The 20,901-nt window shown below is 46.1% G+C and overlaps 1 protein-coding gene across 1 annotated transcript; it reads right to left on the bottom strand.

Annotated features, from left to right (window-relative positions):
- Positions 1-2,338: 2,338 nt before the first annotated feature.
- Positions 2,339-19,872, bottom strand: T265_06070 (hypothetical protein; the record flags this gene model as incomplete). The annotated part of the gene is made up of 17 exons (XM_009171248.1): positions 2,339-2,542; positions 4,358-4,563; positions 6,447-6,706; positions 7,444-7,569; positions 10,824-10,976; positions 12,874-12,999; positions 15,498-15,568; positions 15,608-15,657; positions 15,711-15,790; positions 15,835-15,965; positions 16,012-16,106; positions 16,150-16,303; positions 16,354-16,623; positions 16,667-16,764; positions 16,808-16,862; positions 19,576-19,657; positions 19,757-19,872. 17 exons carry the CDS (start codon positions 19,870-19,872, stop codon positions 2,339-2,341), a joined length of 2,277 nt encoding a protein of 758 aa, XP_009169512.1.
- Positions 19,873-20,901: the final 1,029 nt, after the last annotated feature.

Raw genomic sequence — 20,901 nt, 5'->3', positions numbered from 1 at the left:
AGTTGGTGTGTATCATCAGGCGACACGATGAAGCTGGATCGGTTCAGTTATAGGAATCGAGCTAATCTTGTCGGTGCACGCAGTTCACGTGTGAAACATTGGATGGCATTAGCCTAAGCCGACAGCTTACAAGCAGCCTTGTGGCACGTTTTGTTAAGCAGTGTACGGACCAACTAAGTGCCACGAGTTAACCGACCGGGGGGGTAGAATGGAACTATGGATTTACCACTACCTTCCATAAAGGGTCACTTTCGGTAATGTTCTCTAGGTTGCTTAGAATAAAAGGTCGCGCCTATATCAGTTGCAACACACACGCGCTTGAATCCATAAACAGCTATCTAAGAGGTCGGCACTGGCAGACTGTCTTTATTTTCCAGCACCGAAGTTAGCCGCGTTGAACATAGATCATACAGTTGCTCAGAGAACTCCGGTCAACACCTCGGCTACCGAGTCGTCCTTGAAAGGAAGCGTCAGAAAGAGTTGTTTTAATTCATTTGTTTCAGTTACCACGGTCTCGGTTCTTTTCAGAATATTACTGGAGATGAGCCGATCAGGATGACTTTTTCAGGGTGTCCAGGGCGTTCCAGCCTGCCACCCAAATACATTCATCGAACTGTTGAAGCTAAACAGCTCACCAGGGCTCTTTTCTGTTTCAGAGGGGTAAAATTATCAAGTGGCTTCCTTAAATACAACCATCGGTCATTCTTGTCAACAGTACGTTCGAATCGGAATCGACTTAGGACTCCCAGCTGCAGTTCATGAACACAACAAAACATATCGTCAATATGTCTACCGGCGAATTGTGATACATCTTCCATCAGCGCTTCGTTCTCAAGTTTCACCACGTAAAAATCAGCCAGTAGGGGATTAACTGCAACGCCTGCCCCAGTTAGAGAATAAAGCTCAACCCCAGCTGTAAAACGGCTACAATAACATTCGGGAATCTAACCTTACCATGTAAAATGCCTGTCCAAGGTCATCGGGCAGGCTATCGAATAAGTAGCGAATACTTTAGCCACATCTTCGGATTACTTCAAGTGCTTGAGCATGACCTTTAATACCACCGACCGAAAATCGTGGTTTAAAGAAAATCCCTTAGCCGTGACACCTTTCCGATGCCTAGTTTGCATGCTACCCGAAACAAGCACGAGGGCTGGGATACTGTCAGGCTGCCCAAGCCTAGACAGGGGAAGTTGAGAGGCAGAGGTCAGATTCGAATCACGAACCTTCCGGTCAGTTAATTCGCGCTCTAACCACTTGAGTCATCTCGCCTCATCGTGATTTACCTTGAATTGAACTTCAACCCCGTGGACTGGTTCCTTTACATAAACTTGGCCAGACATCAACGTATCCACTAAACTACCAAAAAGTCGTCTTCCCAATGGTCGTCAAGACTGCCTTCACTCTCACCTTTTGTTCATTTTTTCATCGGCCTTAACGTTGAGACCATGCTCAAACGGACCGCGGATATGCACAGAGAAATCACAGTTGAAGAATGAGCGGTAGATCAGATCACACGTCCGTACAAAACTGCTCTAGGTGAAAACTCAGAATTGGTCACTTGTTTCGGCGAGTTCCTTCAAACGTCAAAGTGTAAATCTGACTTCAAGATTTCCCCCATCCCCTCATATACCTTTAAAATTTCAGAGCGAAATCCGATTCACAGGTCTTGATAGTTTCATTGTGATTGAAGCATTCAATGCATACACCATCAAGGCACGAGCTCTCTTTGGCTGATCGGTGTTTAAAAAACAACTAATGACAGTAGTCTCAATTCAATTTTGTTGAACTTGGCCCAGGCGGCTACTGTAACGCTCAGGGTATGAATACCTTCGGACATTCCCGAACGGGATTCAAGTGATTTTTCTTGCACGCAGCTCGAAACCAAAACGGGGAAGGCATGCAATCGATTCCACTGACGGATTTGCCGCCAACTGTTCAGTTAGATATTGTGGCTGTGAGCTTGGTTCCTTTTTGGTGAGGTGAGATCGCTGATGGTGTCTTACCCAAACAGAACGTTCAGATGTGCTCATCTTGGTCTCGAGATGACTTAGTGGTTAGGCCACGAACTTAGTGATCTGGGAAACCTTATAGTATTCCAGGTCTCGTGCTTCCTGCGAGTGATATGGCAGCTAAAACCGGAAAGCGCGTTAGAAATGAATGACTGTATTCACATGAATTCCGTTCGTAGGACTGGACATCTTGCAGGAAGATCCCCCGCTTTCTCTGTACTGGGGGTTCTTTCTTCATGCTCCTATAGAAGTAACGCATCAGTAATTATCATTAGTGTACTGCCGTCCATGCCGATTGTTAGGGGACAATATTACTTGGTGTCTTGTTATCGTTTGAACTTAGAATGGGCAAAATGGTTCAAGTGGTTGGAGCGCGAATTCGCTGACCGGAAGGTCCGTGGTTCGAACCCGACCTTTACCCCTCGACTTCTGTCTAGGCTTGGGCAACCTGGCAGTATCCCAGCCTTCGTGCGACCTTCAGGTGGCATGGCAGTTGAGCACCGAAAGGGTGCGGCAGCTGAACGTTTGAACTTAGATAAAAATGTAAACTTGAGAAAGTTAATAATAGCGTTAGGATATACAGCCCAACGAGTGGTTTGAAAGCAGAATTCACCCGTGGTGATATGATCTCAGCATAATTTCGGCGAACAGATTAAATAAATAACATATCTAGATAATGTCACAAAATTCTGTCCGACACCGACATCATTTGACACAATAGTGAGTATGGTACATGTTACCCGCCACTTCAAACGATCAGGCCGCAGGGCGCAGCTCGTAGTATTTGTCATGCGGTGAACCGATTTCAGGAACGAGTACACGACTTTCGTGAGGCCGGAATTCAATCTCACTAAAATCTCAGCCTACTTATGAGTAGTCAGGTTTATTTAACATAAACTTCCCGCTGAGACTGACAGATCTTATTCGATATTGACCTGTTGTCCCTGAACCATTATCCGGGTTATCACATCCCATTCATGAAAAGCGCACATTAAACATCCAGTCCTGATGATAGGGACTACCAAGGAAGCTACATGTCGTCATCATCGACAGCATGACATCAGTGTTCAACATCGATGCTACACTGCCGTACGGAGCCACATGTGGAGAACTACTGAAAGTAAAATAATGTGGACACGGACTTCAAGCCTTCCTGCGGTTTCGTTTGTGTTGATTTTCAGACAAACTGTAATGACATTGCGAGTTTGGTTACTGCCATGCACTGTCCTCCCCCATCCATAATTACACGAGGGTGAGAAGAGATAAAACCTGGAAACCGAAAGTTGATTCAGCTACGAAGAGTCAGCTTGGGGAAGACAATGAGATATAAAATCACTTGAATACTCACCCCTTTGGGGTCTCTGGAACGAACTGCTGGTCTGATTCCACAAGGCACGATGACGAACCAGTTATTCAGCTGCGCACCAGTCTAATTTCCACGGAAGATCCAGCTGATGTTCTGCTTTAACTGAGTGTGCGGCACAAACCCACCTCATATCTTAGTCGACATGATTTCTGAGATCACGGTCTAGACGGAACACACTACCAATAGAGTCGTTGCAAACTCTTCGACAGTCCACGACATGCCGCCTTTGGTGGTTCATTGTACGTACGATCTAGTTTCAAGCGGAACGTAAGGTTGACGGAAACTCGGGGACTGTGCTCACCTATTCCTCAGGAAGAGCGAAACTGGCCGTGGATTAAAAGCGACCTTATGAGTAGTGTGTTTCGTTTGGTAATCCAAATTATTTAGTTAGCCCACATATCCGATCATACGCAGTCAACGCTGGCAAGTACCTCCTCTCACGGCTACCCAAAATTAACCTGTGGTGAAAGCTCAAGCCTAGGTTTAACATCATTCAAATCGCTAAGCGAAAGACCGTGTGAAAACGACGTCACTCAGAAATTGGCGAGTTTTGATTGGTGGGGCAAAGCCAAGTCAGAGCTTTCTGCGCCGAGATTCACTTCCACGGATAACGAAGCTTCAACAAAACGCAACCGTTTTGGAACGTATACGGTTTGTGTGTACTTCAAAAATTCACAGAAGCCTCTTGATAGCAAACTGTCAAGTTCCTCCAACTTAAGTAAACACACTCTCGCAAAGAACGACTCTCGATTTCCCCCTGTAGTTCCCAACTAAACACGGCAAGACAGCTGTATTAGGCAAATGCTATCAAAACGTCAACGATTCTGAGAATTTTTCTTAAAGGACACGTTCCAGTTGAGATAGAAAGCCGCTAAAAAGTCAAAGTTTTATCGAATAGATGCAATCACGTTTCACATAAATACAGAATAGTCATAGGGGGATGGACTGAATGTTACACTCAGCCCAGTTCCATTGTCACGTCCTCATCACTGGTGTCAAGCGAACGACTAGGTGTCTCGGTCGGAACCGAGTGATAAATCACATCAAGCCGGAGTGCGTTCGCGGAGGATTTGGAAGTGGCGGAAACATCAGGTGACCGCTTTTTGAAACGAATCTTCTCCGACCCCGGAACACTTCCAGCCCCGGCCGGAGGAAGATGCTTCTGTGGAGGCGAGTCTGGTATATCTGCAAGGCATAGAGATATAAAACTACAGCTTTCGAAAAGGTGGAGAAAAACATCAAAGCCAACTGGGTTAGGAGTGACTACTAGATTAAATGGTTTTGTAAATTAGATGTAAGTAAGGATGGATGGCGACTGAAAGATCTCCAGATTGAAACAATGATTACGGTTCCATCGAACAGCATGTCTAAGGTAATCGGTGTTCGGATATTCCTCCAGCAAACTACCTAATTACTTAGCTATAAATGTCTTCTACGGGAGAATATGATGGGCCCTGAAGCGCCAAAACGCAAATTATGGGGAATTCGAAACATGAAAAGATGTTTCTGTTGTAACTTCGACCGTTCAGCCGATACATGCATGTCCAACACCACGAAAATGGATCCATGACCTTGAACAACCGAGACGCCGGTATCGGGAAGCTGTCTGGGGCAAATTGAAGCTTAAAAACAGAATGAAGATTCATTCATTCACGTGAACCTTGGTAACCGAAATTTTCTGAAAACAGACCAGGCTCTAACTGTATGATCGACTACGCTCTACCAAGGACCAAGCAGGCTGATTACGTGCCACATAACACGGTGGATAATGGCCGGTCTGAATCAGCAGGCAAAGTGCTGAGCTGTGGACCGACTCCCTGCCCTACTGAAACTGGAAAATGTTCACCAATCCTTTGACGTAGATCATGTTCTGTTCTGCTCAAGTGGTTGTCACCACAGCTGCTGACAGACGCAAGCCGGAATGGTACTCTCTCATACTTCCTTGTACGGCTTAAGACTTCAGAGGACATCCAGAAAACAGTCCTGCAGACAGTGCTCAGGTTTGTGCCGATTGTGGCCACCGCGATCTCTCTCTCTCGCTTGTGTTCAGTCGACCGTACTGAACGTAGGAAAGCAAGCACAAAATGATGCGACACTGTTATGATAGGAGCGCTGCGGCGGATTTAATGGTTGCGAACTAACAATAGTTACTGAGTTGAAAGTAACAGTATACAGGTTTTCCCCCGTCTACTTGCCTGAATAACTTTCCAAAAACATCCGGTCTCAGGATATTCGGCTTCTAGGGGTCGTAAAATGTTTTCCATACGATAATAAAAGGGTTTGGTATCATGTACTCCACGGGTTCACATTTTGCCTGAGGAAACAAGGAGTTCTGTCAAACTGAGCCCATCGCACTATCGGAGTTCCAACTGTACCCGAGTTTTGGAGTTGAGTGTATTACTAGATGAAGTAGCTTCCCGCAAGGAGGCGTCCAACCCGAGTTTAGTGCAGTTTTTGCTAACCTTCGATACCTGTGGCGTCGACGTGACGTCAGTTCGTCTGTCAATGGTAGAGTTTACATTGCGGTGTTGCAACCTACACTCAGAAACGTTGCCTTTACGCACAGAGGACTTACGAAAGATGTCAGTGTTTGGCCATCATTGTCTCCAAAGCACTGGTCGGGTCTGGTGGGAACATCGAATTAGTAATGTTGATAGTTTTAGAAAGAAACTCTCTCGTGATAGACGAATTACTCACACTTAATAGGTCACGTTGGTCGAGACATGCACATCGCATGTCAGAAGACCCTCTGCCTCGCAGAGCTCAGCCCTGTGCTGAGTGGAAGCGACCGAGAGATGGACCTGGCAACGAAGTACGAAGTAGACAATAACCAGTAAACAGTCGCTTTCCTGGATGAGGATACCAGGACTCAACTCACCAATGGCTAATGACACTGGCAGAAGTGGACCAATCGCGTAGTCAGTACCAGCTGGAACCAACGTGCCTATGGCACATAACTTTTGGCTGACAACTTGAATTCAAATTCCTCTCAAGTGTAATCCCGCTAAATATAGGACAACCGATTCGATGTTAACGAGAACAGGTTGCATTGGAGAAAGAAAACCTACCTTTACCGGGTTTGGGGTTGTGTTTACCATTACCAGACTTGCTCGTCAGCAAGTCAATACACCAGCTCAACATTGTCGCGGCAAACACGCTTGGACCGGTTCCCGCAGGTTGAACGCGCAACGATCGATGCAAATAGTCCACAGCCTCGGTCATTTGACCGGTCATGGCGTAGACCAATGCGATTCCAGCCAGTGTTGTCGGAGAGTCAGGAACCAGACGAAGCGCTATCTGATGCATACCCATCGCACGATCATAGACGCTGTCGAAAAAAGACCAATGCATGAGACGTGGTTAGACAAATTGTGAGCGTTTGTCCACGCACCCCTCCCTCAAAGAATTGCTAATGCGCAATGAGGAGAGCCCGTCGATGATATTTCGAATTCTGTGTCATAGCTCATAAGGTTTAGGTAAAAGCAATATGGCTGTAAAATTCCCGAAACCCTTCGGCGGTTGCCAGCATACACTAAGCTCGGATGAAAAAAGCAAACGAATCGGGCAGTAGCGGGGGAAATTCCCCGCTCTGAAGCTCTGACAGTTAGTAACGAATCAAGTGGAGATAAAAAGCAAAGAGTGAAGGCGGCCACATTACCTTTTAGTTGTAATCGGAAGTTTGAAGTTTCGGACAGTAGAAAACACCAGCCGAAAGAGACAGATGAGGGAACGATTTGACCTAGAATTCGGCTCACATCAAGCGACATCAAGTGTACAGTGTTGCGATGAAACCATACGACACCAAAAACTCAATGGTACGGGCAAATGGCATAACTATCCGTGAGTATTAGAGGTGTCCGAGCAGACAGCTGACCGGAACAAGTGACGTACTTGAGATAACTCAACATCACCGAATGAGCCTACCTACTGAATAGGGGAGAAAGGTCTCATGAGGCTGAACTTTTCGGGAGCCCAGAGTGGCTTTCAGCAAAAGCGAAACTATGTGAAAACCGCTGGGACGTAGGGTAAACAAACATACAGTATACACACAGTGAACAGACCTACCCTAGCTTTCGATATGTGTGCGCCATATTGTTGACCAAAGGTTCCCAGTAGGAGGACGGGACTTGACCAGCAAGTTCACATGCGCGATCATAGGCCCGACAAAAGTGATGAATAGCTTCGGAATAGCTGAACAAACGGAAAATCAAAGCAATTATGGTCATAAGAATATCGACAAAACTGTTTTGGTGAATTATGCCACCAGGTTTTCGGTGGAATATTTGGACTTATCTTGCAAAAGAAACTCAGGCTAGGCCGAGAAAACTAAGAACAACTGGTTCGTACTCTGAGGCACGGCCGCATTTTCAAAGTACGACCGCTTGATCAACAGTGTGTAGAAACTGCACTTCATTCCAGCTAGCGCAGATACACTTGACGTGTCGACTGGATCTTCGAGCAACGACTTGTCAAAAGAAGATCAGGAGGACCAAGACACCACCTGAATATCTACTCTTAAGGAGCTTACCAATCAATAACCAGCGAAGTGATGGACACCGTTTCGGCGTTTATGGTTGAATTCAACTCTACGAAAAACTGTCCCCTAACTGGCAGGAAGCACGAGGGCTGAGAGACTGCCAGGTTGCCCAAGCCCGGACAGGAGAGGTCGAGATGCAGAGGGCGGGTTAGAACCAAGGACCTACCGGTCAGTAAGTTCACACCATAACCACTGTCATCTCGAGCTCCAAAGAATATCTGGGTGCGTCAAACTAAGGCAGTAAGACCGACGAGCAACAGTAGCGACGCACAGGCTGTGTGAAGCAAACCGATTTGGACAGCTTTAAAACAGCAGCAGAGTGTTTGGGAAATGAATGCTGTCTTGAAAATAAAAAAGTACAAAACGATAACAGGAATGAATTGTTCAGCTGCTACTAAGGTAGCAGCTAGAGATACGAAGGCACATTGCACCGGGGAAATGAATCTTCCATCAGAGCTCTGTAAGGCAAGCTAGCTCCCAAGCGAAAGCAACCACACAGCTAAAATTTTTCTTGACACGACATTGCTTACAGCACTGATGAAAATTCTTCAGCCCTATAGGTTGTGTCCTATCAATAAAGGTGGGGTGATCCCCATTAGGGATTTCTCAAGAAACCTGGCTGAAGTAATTTCTTCCGAGGGGGGAGGCATTCGGGAAAATCAACCAAATTCCTGGTTTTGTGACGACTAAATGACTCTTGTATAAATTATTTCATTCTATAAAACAACCGTTACGTTTTTGGTTTTACTGTTTTCTCCTTATCTGACGATGAGGACGCTCACAACAGAGAAGCTAAATGCCGTTTTTTTCCGTGAAAGCCGGTTGATTGAAACAGATGCTGTGCGAATATTTCCGTGGTATTAGCTGCTAGAAAACTTTCTACATGGGTAAAGGGACACAATGCAGCTACTAAAAGGCACGAACCACTTCCTTGTTTGCATACGCAAAAAAACAGAAGGGACAACACAAGTTTACTCTCGGAAGCGTGAAGATCGTAGCACGCAAAAGTACAAGACGAGAGGAGGAATTCATAAAAGCTCCACAAAAGATTCAATCAACCGGCTTATTAAAATCGACCCTGTCTACGAACCGCTAGGAGTGAGGAGAAGCTGACTCAACCTCAATCATCATATCAACAAAAAAACGGAGCACATTGTGGAGGCAAACGAACAAAGGTTCACGGCGGGAGGATCGGAGGTTATCAGGACATCGACCCAACCAGAAGACAGGTCAACCAAAAGGCCAATAGCGATGCTCACCAGAACGATCAATGGTTAGTCCAAGTTGACCTGAGTGAGCAGACCCTGTAACAATCCATGCACACGCAACAACCACGCCATTTCACTGGTAAAGTACCGGTGAATACATCTCGCCTGATGATGAAACGTTTGCAACCAAATTGCCAAACTCAGCTGTCAGACTGCAAGCCCTACGGTTAAGACAGACATACTTCCCATAAGAAGCTAATGTTGGTAAAGTGATCAATTGTTAGACACTCTGCAGTCGAACATAACCCAGGAGAATAAGATTTCCTGATGAGTCATGTACACCTATAAAATGTACAGTCGGGGTTCCAAACTGGATGAATTGTCCACACCTAGAGTGTCGGTATTATCGACTTGGAGAGAAACCAGTTCATAACCAATCTAAGAGCACAAGCCGGAGCATAATGCAGCAGGAACTTACGCGGAATGGACGGGGCAAAGAAGACATTCCGGCGTTCCACCGACATTTGTCAGTGTAATTCCAAGGCGGGCCAACTGAGACGCACATGATCAGCAGACGTAATTTCAAGAAACGTCACATGAAGAGTTCCGTGGCTTCGTCTTTCAGACGATACTCTTCCACCGGTAATCCTTAATAACCAGTCGACGGAATTCCTAGGAGAGTTCTTTTTGAAGAAACACACGAAGGGTGGAAACGAACCAGGGGAGATCATGAATTGGTAGCGAAGTGTGAAAGCCATTACCAGAAAACTCAGTTGCGCCGGTAATTGCCGTCTTCCTGTACGGAGATCCCGAGACGGGCCACATCAAAGGTTGGGAGACATTGTCAGAGATGGCCCAATCGCGCCCCCAATGACGCTCGTGCATCCAAGCGCTGTTGCCTTCACTGCATAGCTCCCTTCCCAATTCCCCCAAATGACAGTCCATTGACAGTGCTGTATTTACGCACGAATTTATCAGCTCCCGCCTCAGATTCGCAGCTACCTACCCTACTTCCCCAAATCATCGATGGACGGAATTGTGGCAGCTACAATCACTGTCCGACAAGTACGCGGTTCCTACAGCTGATGATGATGGTGACGAATAGCCTTACCCTAATGGAGAAGCATCGCATGATGCTATTCTATAAATCTTAACGACTTTCACTTTTCATAACTGCGGTTTCCAATTGAAATCATACTACTCTGAAGCACTCTTACCACTGATCAGAAGAACTAGACCAACCATTATTCCGGGGTAAGCCTCATAATGTTCTGTATTAAATGCGTAAGGTTGAATAGCCAAGCTCGTTAGAAAGTTATAGGAGTGCACTGGAGGTAACCATTAGACACGGTCGAACGGAGATGGGTCGCCATCCCAAACAGCGTTCGTATTTCCTGATTTCTGAAAGGAGCACCTGTTGACTAGTAGTGGAGACGACGTTTGGGGGGATCCGATCTTTTGCCCACCGATCCAGTGGTAGACTTCTAGAGGTCGGGGCAAAGTGGTCCCTTTAATGGGGAGGTCCATATTCGGCCGAGAGAGTCATAGCTTGGATACCACACTCCAATTGAAGGATGAAATGGTACTTGTGAAATCATATTCGGATGAAGGGAGTCATGTGTACCTGTTAACACTGTCTTCATTTGTAAGTGAGTGGATAAATCCACGTACGTATTTGGATTAGTCGAACAAGCGCTTACTTTTGAGCTTGGAATGCCAGTGTACCCAGCTCGTGATGGATAAACGGGTCGCTGGAGTTCAATCGATAGGCCTGCCGCACAAACCGCTCTGCAAGGTTTCGGTTATTGCTTGCGCTATACTCAATTCCAATATACATGATTGGGATGTGTGACCTGGTGAGATGGGGGAGGGTGTGATAAAATGAAATGTGAGCAAATATCACATAAGGTTTGCGGTTAAAGGCATGAGTAAACTCAAAGGCTGACAACACCGATCACAGTATTCCTTCGAATTCTGGTAGGGTGAGAAAGCAGAACTGTGCACCAATTAGTGTCACAAAATAGCCGGTATCAGACTCCATGAGATGCATGCACACGCGTGGTTTGTGCGTGACTTTCGCTGCCCATGACAACAACGCTGATAAAGAAGTGTCCGATTACTGTTGAGACAGTGGTCACTCAAAAACGTTTCTTCAAAAGTCGAAGAATTCTCCTGTCAACAGAAACGTTTGACGGAACGGTGCGGTGACTCACGGTCGACTGACCGGATTCTAGTCAAGATATTAAAACCTTTCATACATATGGACGGACATGCAGAGAAAAACGTGGGAAACATTCGTAACAGCTAGTGATCCTTAGCGACGAATACTAGTGTCGGGGGACGGCAATGAGGTTAGGTTCACCGCTATCATGAATTATTAGAGTAAAAGACACAGTGCACCGACTACAAGAGAGCGGCAATCAGAACAAAGCTTGATTTTCAAAGCAAATAAAATCATACACAACCGCCATCCTAAGCGTTTCAGGTTCAACTGTCGGCCAGTTAGGGTCTCAATGTGACATAAGTACCTACTTACGATATGGATACTAAACTACGTAAAAAATACTAAATAACAATCGTTCAGTTGTGGCACTCTTTCGGTGCCTAGCTGCCATGCCACACGAAGGTTGCACGAGGGCTGGGGTACTTCCAGGTTGCCCAAACCTGGACAGGGGAAGTCGAGAAGCAGAGATCGGGTTCACCACGGACCAACGATAAGTTCGCGCTCTAATCACTGAACCATCTCGCCCCACTAAAATACGTATGGGAGAATAGTTACATCACCAAAACAAAATGAACATGAGTGTGAATAGATGAAAGTAAAGCTTCCAGACAGAAGAACCTGTCACTTCAAATACTGGCCCTGAAATGTCGGATGTTCTCTTCTGAATCTGTGTCATGCTACTCTCCAGGTTGCCTAAAGGATGCGTAGCACATGTGCGTCAAAAGAGCACCACAAACAGGTGGAATGGGCTTTTTTTATCGCAAACGATTGCAGATTGCAACTGGAAAATATCTTGACAAAACACAGAAATGCGCCTTTTCGGCACAGAACACGGAACCGAGTTGAGCTACTTTGCTTGCTTTATTCATACTTTCAAAGTTGACTGCCTCGAGAGAATCTCATTCTACTATTGACCAAACTAGTTGAACAGGTTGTTTAACATCTGTCTAAAGAGTAGGAACAACGCTAAATTTGGTTCGAAAGAGCTGCGCGACCACAACAAGTAGGACATAAGGTTGATGGAAACTCGGGGACTGCGCCTACCTGATGAGCCCCAAGAACGGCGAAACCGGTCATGGGCTAAGAGTTTTCATCAACCTTGAGAGTAGTATCCTTTACGAAAGTATCGGTGAGTTTCGTGCGCATCTGACAAAACCCGCCTGGAGCCAATCAACCTTCAGTCACCCTCACTGGGAAACGGATCCCCATGTAACTAGCGGTCGCACTTTACAGTACTACAAGGAAATACTGGGAGTGTTTTGTGTGCATCTGACACAACCCGCCTAGAGCCAATCAATCTTCAGTCACCCTCATTGAGAAACGGATCCCCAAGTAACTAGCGGTCGCACCTTACAGTACTACAAGGAAATACTGGGAGTGTCTCTTAAGGGGCTGTCGTAGTTGTGATTGAGAGCGAGGGACACATTCTGAATATACTGAAGGAACGTTGTAAAAAGTCCACTACACAAAAATGAGGGGTGCGTGTGTGTGTACAGAACAGTGACTGAATCGTCAGCATCACCTACCCTTGAATAACTTGTGCAGCAGTGCAATAAGATGCAATGGCTTGATCATGCTCCCCGTCTGCCGCGAACGCATGTCCCAAAGCAAGCCAGGTTGGTCCAAAGCGCTTGTCCAATTGTGATGCTTTTCTGTATATGAAAAACGAGACAGTGTGGGGTTTCTAAGCAATAGCAATTTGAGGGATGTCATCTTCATTGAAATCTGAAGGCACTCTGACTCTATCGAGCTTGTTGTCCACATCAAATTTCAACTATCAAGAAATATAATGCTGCTTGTGGCGGGCTAACACTTCCTCTCTATTTGGACTGGGAAAACTGAGTTCGGTTGCGTTGGAAAGCTGGCCACATTTCGGAGGGAATACTGGTTACAAGAATCTCTTCAGACACAGAACGGTGTTTCTTTATAGCGCCTGCAAGTAGAAAACTATGACCCAGAATCCAAGAGGAAATCCTCTGGCTTTGCGATTAAGTTGTCAGACATTTCGTTCACTCCCCGTTTATTGTACTGGCTCGAGTTCCCGACGGGCTGCCAGAGACAGTTTTTAGGGCGCTCTAGGTGGCGCTCAGGCTGAAAGCTCAACACATCGTTGTGGATGATGATGACATGAAAGATCAGGTACATGGGCTTGGCGCTAGTGAGTCTCAATCGGGTTGGACACAAGGAGCACGGAGAACGAGGGACTACTGCAGATTTGATGCCCACTAACGAACCAGCCACAAACCCAGATTGACCAAACTGGCATTAGTTGCCAGTGCCGTCGATCAGTGCCTGCCACTCCTTCCGGAATAACTGTGGACTCTGTTAACACTTTCTACTGATTTCCCAGGTCTACCCAAAATGTGTACATCTTACCTAGCTATTAAGAGACTCGTGTACCCAGAAATGAAACAAACCTAACAAGGCCTCTAGCGTCAATGGCTCTTTGTCGTCTTAAGGGAGTGTGCGAAACCTTGACGAGCGAGCAGGATTTCAACCGCATAGTGGCTGCGTCGACCACATCTTCGCACTCCGTCAAGTGCTAGAGAAACGCCACATTTACAGACGACCCACAATTCTGGTATTTCTTGACTTCAAGGGTGCTGACAGTCAGTTAGGTCAGTGCTGTTACCCACACTTGCTCAATAGGGCATACCTCAGAAGTTGGCGAACATAATCCAATCCTTATACTCCAGTATTTCCGGACGTATGTCTCCCAACCTCTTTAAAAGTTCCCACAGGTATTTCTTACTTCAAGGGTGCTGACAGTCAGTTAGGTCAGTGCTGTTACCCACACTTGCTCAATAGGGCATACCTCAGAAGTTGGCGAACATAATCCAATCCTTATACTCCAGTATTTCCGGACGTATGTGTCTCGCGACCTCTTTAAAAGTTCCCAAACGATAATTGGTGTGCAGCTAGCATTACCAACTCTTCCGTTTTGTCCAACCTCATCGTCAATGGAATAATGAGATGGACGCTGGAATGTCTAAAAAAACGGTGTTCAAACCGTCAGTGATGAGAACTGTATCGGTCTGGAGTAAGTAGATGTAATCCTCATTCTTGAGAACGAAGCTCAAGTACAAGCTCTGTTGAACAAGCTGACCACAGTCATGCTATCTTTCTTCATGCATCTTTCACTTACAAAGTGCAAAGTTGTGCTCCTGAACGAGCAGTCTCTGAACATACCACTTGCAATTCACGGAGAAGCATTAGAGGTTGTGGAGAATTCTACAATTTGGAAGTTGTATTTGCTCTGATATAAGTGTCCAGTGAAGTCAGTGCATGAATCACGCTTATCAATTTGCGTCAATTATGGCGCCAAAAAGGTACATCACTGAGCCTCAAGGGTCGTGAGCAACGGATCACGACAGTAGTTGTGTTGCGATATGGTGGTGGAGAGGCGATCTGATGTTTCTGACCAACGACTTCTCAAAAGTGTCACGGTGTTGAATGGAGTCAATGGATTCATGATGACGTAATTAGAATACAGGTATCTGGTTGTGCAGCAGGTACATTGCTCACGAAGAACATCCAGCACCATCAGCTGAGGTGCCTGAGCCATGAGATACGCATGCCGAAATATCATCCACTGAAACCAGTGCAGTTTTCCGTGTTTCTTTCAGTGGTCCAAACTGTGAAGTGGATAACGTATGACTTGGAAGAAGGGTGTGGAAGAGAATTCAAAGGGTTTGAGTGCTGTTGATGCTGTCCGCATTCCAGGATGGGGTCTTCACGAGCCCCCCTGAACAATTAGCTGGATGCATTGCAAGAAGTGACGATTTATCGATATCACTGGCGATCTTGCTACTTGTTTCTCCGGAGACTGTCTGATTGAGCACCTAAGAATACCTGCAGCAGGCCACCCTTTTCTCTTTTGTCACTTTAGCGCTTTAACTATAATCAGGCGAACTTCGCCGCTGGACAGCAGTGAAGCACCCGTGTCAACACAGATGTCAGTTTCTGATGAAGATGGTGATCGGCGGTTTGTTGGAAAACGTGACCAGAACACGTAACGGTTGATCCGCACAATTCACTCGTTAAGACGAAGCTTACTCAAGTTTTTCACATGTGCACAGTTTAACAAATTCCAATGAGTAACTCAGCCAGTACAGTACTTAAAGGGTCATCAGGTTGGATGAGGACTTACAAAAGATGCCGTCGAGCAAGTTCGTTTCGCTGCGTACAAAGATAGTAACAGCCTACGGCAAACCAGGAAATCTACAATGTGATTAAAATGGGACGATCAACTGCTCATACTGCGTTCGAAGGGTAGACGTTCATCAATTTGTACGCAACCCGATAGAGCTCTGAAGTGAAAAAAGATGACAGAGTTCGTCAGTCTGAAATGGGGCAAACATACCATTCGGTTTGTCCAGTTCTTTTAGGACAGAAATATGAATGGGTAAACAGGACAAGTTGTACGGATCGATACGTATCACTCTGTAAGAATGGACGTCACAGGCGAATGGGAAAGCACATTTTACTTGGATGTGAGTTCATAACACTGCTGGAACTGACAAAGATTGAGCATGCGCCCAGCCCAGTTTATCACCACATCGACGTTTTCCTTCAGTTCTTCAAATTCTTCTGGCACGGTACTCAGCATGTTTGAATGCTATAGGTGAGAACGTCAAAACATATTGAGAATAGCCCCCACTCACCTGGTTAACCTTATCCTCGTACAAAAACTCCACCAATTTGGCCATCTTTGGATCAAGCTGGCCGACAAAATCTAGATCAGCAAACAAGCAAGCCTCTAAAGTTGCGCATCCTGGTTAATTTATGGGGCATGAACTTACCTTCTAATGGTTCAACGGCTTGGAAATGGAATAATTTCTCAAATGCTTCATAACAAGTGACATCAAGTACAAGGGCTTCGCGATAATGCTGAATGGCCAAAGTACGGTTTTCGAAACTCTCGTGGATTTTCCCCTTCAGTAGCGCTATACTACTCTGAAGCTGTTCAGGGTCAGCTAGTTAGGTCATAAAAATGGCCGCTATACCGTTTTATATGTGAACCCACCGAGGAGTTCTTCTTCAGTTGAAGAAGAATCCGAATAACTACTTCTCGTTCGAGTTGGTTTTCCCGCTTTGTACGAGGCAATGTTGGGGGTGTGGCGTTTTGTGGGTACACCGGTAACCAGAGCTGTCGCGCTGGAGTTAAGTAAATGAACTGAACATTTGTCAGAGTCCTCGAGAATATTGAGCGCCTCCTCAAATTCAGCACAAGCATAATGACATTGCGCGATAAGGTAGCGGGTGATCAACCATTGCTATATGTCTGGAAGTGATCGGGGTCTGAAAAGGTTATACTACCATCATATTTTTTCGACTGGTCAGTAGAGAAATTGCCCGGTGGTACTGTTTACCATAGTACAGAGCTTGAGCAAATAGAAGAACATCTTTTGGATTATCTGTTGAGTAACAATGGGTGAGAATTCGGCAAAATGAGCTCACTTTTTCCAAGACAGCATAGTTTGTCCGCCCAAAAACATGCTGTCGCATACTGTTGCTGAAGATGGAAGGAGTGAAATAACAGGCGAGATGAATAGAAACGTAATGGAGGACGTACGTAATACAAAAAACCGGCTGCGAATCTTCTCGAAGAGAAGTAAACAAGGACCGGTGAAGGTGAAGGGTAGACATAAGAACTTGGTCTTCTTAATTCACATTTTATCAGAGTGTTAAGTACTACGGGTTCTGAAAATCAAATTAGATCGTGATACACGAGGCGACACGATCCGGCATTGGCTAGTGAAGGGACAAGGGCGTCCGTTAGAGATGTTGGACTTGGCGACTGCAAAAAGGTGGACTACTAAGACCGTAGCGGGGTTTGCGTAATCCATCCCGGATGGGTAGGCCAGTGGCAAACACACAGCGACCCAACAGCAAACCAATATACCAGACCTATCTCATATCTCTATGGATGTTACACCATGACCAGATGGCTCAGTGGTCCGTGGTTCATGGTAAGCCTTCAAACGATAAGCCCCAAAGTTCAACGTGGTAAGCCGGCGATGCTGTGAGGGTATGATCAAAGATCTGATAACCAGTGGTGAGGGTTACCTGAAGTGGCCACCTTTGGGTCACTGTTGTTACGTTTTCCCCGACTGTAAATGCCCCCTCCTACTGCTTTGGATACTCCAAAATGATAAACTTGCAGTAATGTTAGAGGCTACACTGGTGTGATTTAGGAATGATACGGACTGTCAGTCCACAATACACATACATTGAGACTTGCCTACCCTGAACATCGTTGTGGTATGGTGATGTCTTCATAAATACCTCTGTTGTATTGTTAGTTGTGTAGGTCATGGTTGTACGAGGGCTGGGATACTGCCAGGGCGCCCACATCCAGACTGGAGGACGATTAGGGTCCTCAACCAGAGCCTTTGGCTCAAAAGCCTAACCGCAAGGCAGCGGTGTTTGGCGGGGAAATGCAAATGCATTACCTTTTCTACGGAATAAGTCGCCATACATGTTCCAACCCCCAACCTGGAGAGCCAAGAGACTGTGTTCGTCAGACCTCTAACCATTGACCAACCTGGTATGAGAGATTCTGCGAGTGTCGCGCGGACACCCCCCAGTATAGCTCAATGGGTCTCCGAGGTGCACAAACCGCCACACGACGGCAAGGTCCAGTCTCTTCGTGACAGACAAATCGTTCAGCTGTAGCACCCTCTCGGTGCCTAACTGCCATGCCACCCGAAGGTTGCACGAGGGCTGGGATACTGCTAGGTTGCCCAAGCCTAGACAGGGGAAGTCGAGAGGCAGAGGCCAGATTCGAACCACGGACCTTCCGGTCAGTAAATTCGCGCTCTAACTACTTGGGCCACCTCGCTCCCCACCTCTGTTGTTCGCCTTTTTGCATCAGTTCATTGGGTTTAGGCTGATGAAATCACCTTTAGGGGATTCAAACAGCACTAAATAACGGCTCGAGGAATCTGTCGATGTGCGGACAAGCACAGACTAATTGCTAAGCGGATGTCCACTGTATGGGTACTGAAGAAACACATGGGTTAGCAAAGTCAGTAAAGTCCACAGCAGCCAGCGCGTTCGGTTTTAGCTTTAGATGTACATACGCATTGGAACTAGTAGAAGACGGTCACTCGAACGAATGCCTGTTGTTCGCCTTTTTGCATTAGTTCATTGGGTTTAGGCTGATGAAATCACCTTTAGGGGATTCAAACAGCACTAAATAACGGCTCGAGGAATCTGTCGATGTGCGGATAAGCACAGACTAATTGCTAAGCGGATGTCCACTGTATGGGTACTGAAGAAACACATGGGTTAGCAAAGTCAGTAAAGTCCACAGCAGCCAGCGCGTTCGGTTTTAGCTTTAGATGTACATACGCATTGGAACTAGTAGAAGACGGTCACTCGAACGAATGCAGGCGGATAAAGATAAAAATCAAACAGAAGAATGTGCAGTGGTCGCTTCAAAGCAGTGAAATCCCTCAATTTATTTAGTATTCGGGTAGTGGATATTGGGACGGTCGTCCAAATAAGTCAACTGTTGAAACACTTATTGGTAAATTCGGTGAACGGAATCGTAATTGTAACCCCCCTGACAGCCAGCCTCCCACTAGTTTCCAGTAATCTCGCTTCACATATGTTAACCATAGAACCTGAGTACCAAACTGAGTTCCAATTGCCTTGATCACCCGTTGGCTGCCCCTACCTCAGAATCGACTGTGGACCAGTTCAAACAGCACGTTCATGAAGAACTAAGGCTCATTGTTTGGCTAGAGAGCAGGCTGTTTCATAGCCCTACAAAGTATAGAAAAGCATGGCCTCTCAGGCCGAAGCGGTACATTTTCCACGAAGTTTCCAAGACTAGTGTACCGAATCTGTGATTTTAGCCATCAGCGAAGGCTCTACCAGCAAGGATGATTTCATTCAAAAACAGTTAGTTCTGCAAGAAAATGCCTACAAAAGTTGTTCAATGAGAACAACCAAAAGGGACCAAAGGGACAAGTGAAGTCGTTCGTGTTGCAGCAAGAATGAAAGTGGTAAAAGCTCGTACGGTCCTATCAAAACTGCAGATTCGACGCTACTGTCTTTGAGGCGATGAATACAGCACAGTGTCAACTAAAAAACGGTGCCAAACGGTAGCTATGCCTTTCGTAACAAAGTACCACGAGGGGACAAAGTTGCCGTCACTTTTGTCTCGTACACACATACACATACATACATAAACATAAACGTAGGACGAGAACACTTACCAGTTCAATACTGGATGTCACCCTGCTCCTCAGGGCGTTGAGTACATCATCCATCGTACAATGTGGAGGATGAAAGGTATAGCTAAAATAGAAGATCATATAACTTTATACGAGTGTGGAACATGATGATGCGTAATCCACATCGTTCAAGCTGATCTCCTGTGGTTACCAAACTCAATACGAGGCTTTTTTGAAAATGAGCAATATCACCGACTCTCCCCAGTTGACTGGGACAGACTCCTCCCAAATGCAAGCAAACAGACCCGATAAGCCCCGACGGAGGACTTCACCCCACATTTTTTAAGAATGTGGATGATGGCTCATTGGGTCCAGAAGCTCGAAGGGACTTGAGAGAACATATGCAGTCGAAAACCTCCGAAAATAGAAAAGCATCAAGCGGTAGCGCTCTTTCGGCGCCTAGCCGCCATGCCAGCACGAGGGCTGATATACTGCCAGGTTACCCGAAGGTAGGTAAGAAATAAAAATAAATCATTCAGCTGTGGCACCCTTTCGGTGTCTATCTCCCATGCTACACGAAGGAGATACGAGGGCTTGGATATTGCCAGGTCGTCCAAGCCTAGACAGCGGAAGTCGAGATGCAGAGATCGGGTTCCGAACCACGGACTTCCGGTCAGTAAATTCGCGTTCTAACGACGAAGCCACCTCGCTGCTCGTGGCCACGTTAATTATTGTAGAAAGTGCCGGTTGAGGCGTTCTTCTTAAGAAAAATGTTTATCCAAGAGGGTCACTCCAGCCCTATCCTTGACGGGGATCGGATGGTTTCCTGAGACCGTGGTGCCGTGCCACAGGTGAAATTCCCAGCACTATGCAAAGAGGCAGCAATCTCGTCCCAGTATGAGTTCACATCTGATGGTGGAGTATTTGGAAGAGACTCTAGAAGACGATTCTGGTAAGTTCGTTTAACATCCAGATCCGCCAGTCTCTCAGTTGCCGAGATTCGTCCTGTTATATCTGCTGATTCACCAATCTGTGGTATTTGATGCTAACCTGCTCCAGTGCCCAGTGCCTGAAAAAAGACTCAGAGAAGGGAACACAACAGCTATATTCCGAACAAGCGAGTGCGAGAGCAAAAGTTACAACGGCTCCACGCTATTTAAAGGGGACTTTCTGACACTGATCCAGGCTGTCTGGTAGGCGTTGGTGAACATTCGGCAACATCGATCGTGCCTCTATGACGAATGTGTCCCAAGATCACATTCGGCCGTGCTTCTGTGACGTGCATGAGGACTCATTGGCTTTACTGAATTGATCGAATGATTGACTGGCCTGGGTGCTTGCCGGCTTTCCAGTTGAGCTTTTCCTGAT

Source organism: Opisthorchis viverrini, assembly GCF_000715545.1.
Source record: "Opisthorchis viverrini unplaced genomic scaffold opera_v5_134, whole genome shotgun sequence".
NCBI lineage: Eukaryota > Metazoa > Platyhelminthes > Trematoda > Opisthorchiida > Opisthorchiidae > Opisthorchis > Opisthorchis viverrini.
Note: the sequence above shows the minus strand (reverse complement) of the source record. Positions and strands in the feature narration are given on the sequence as shown.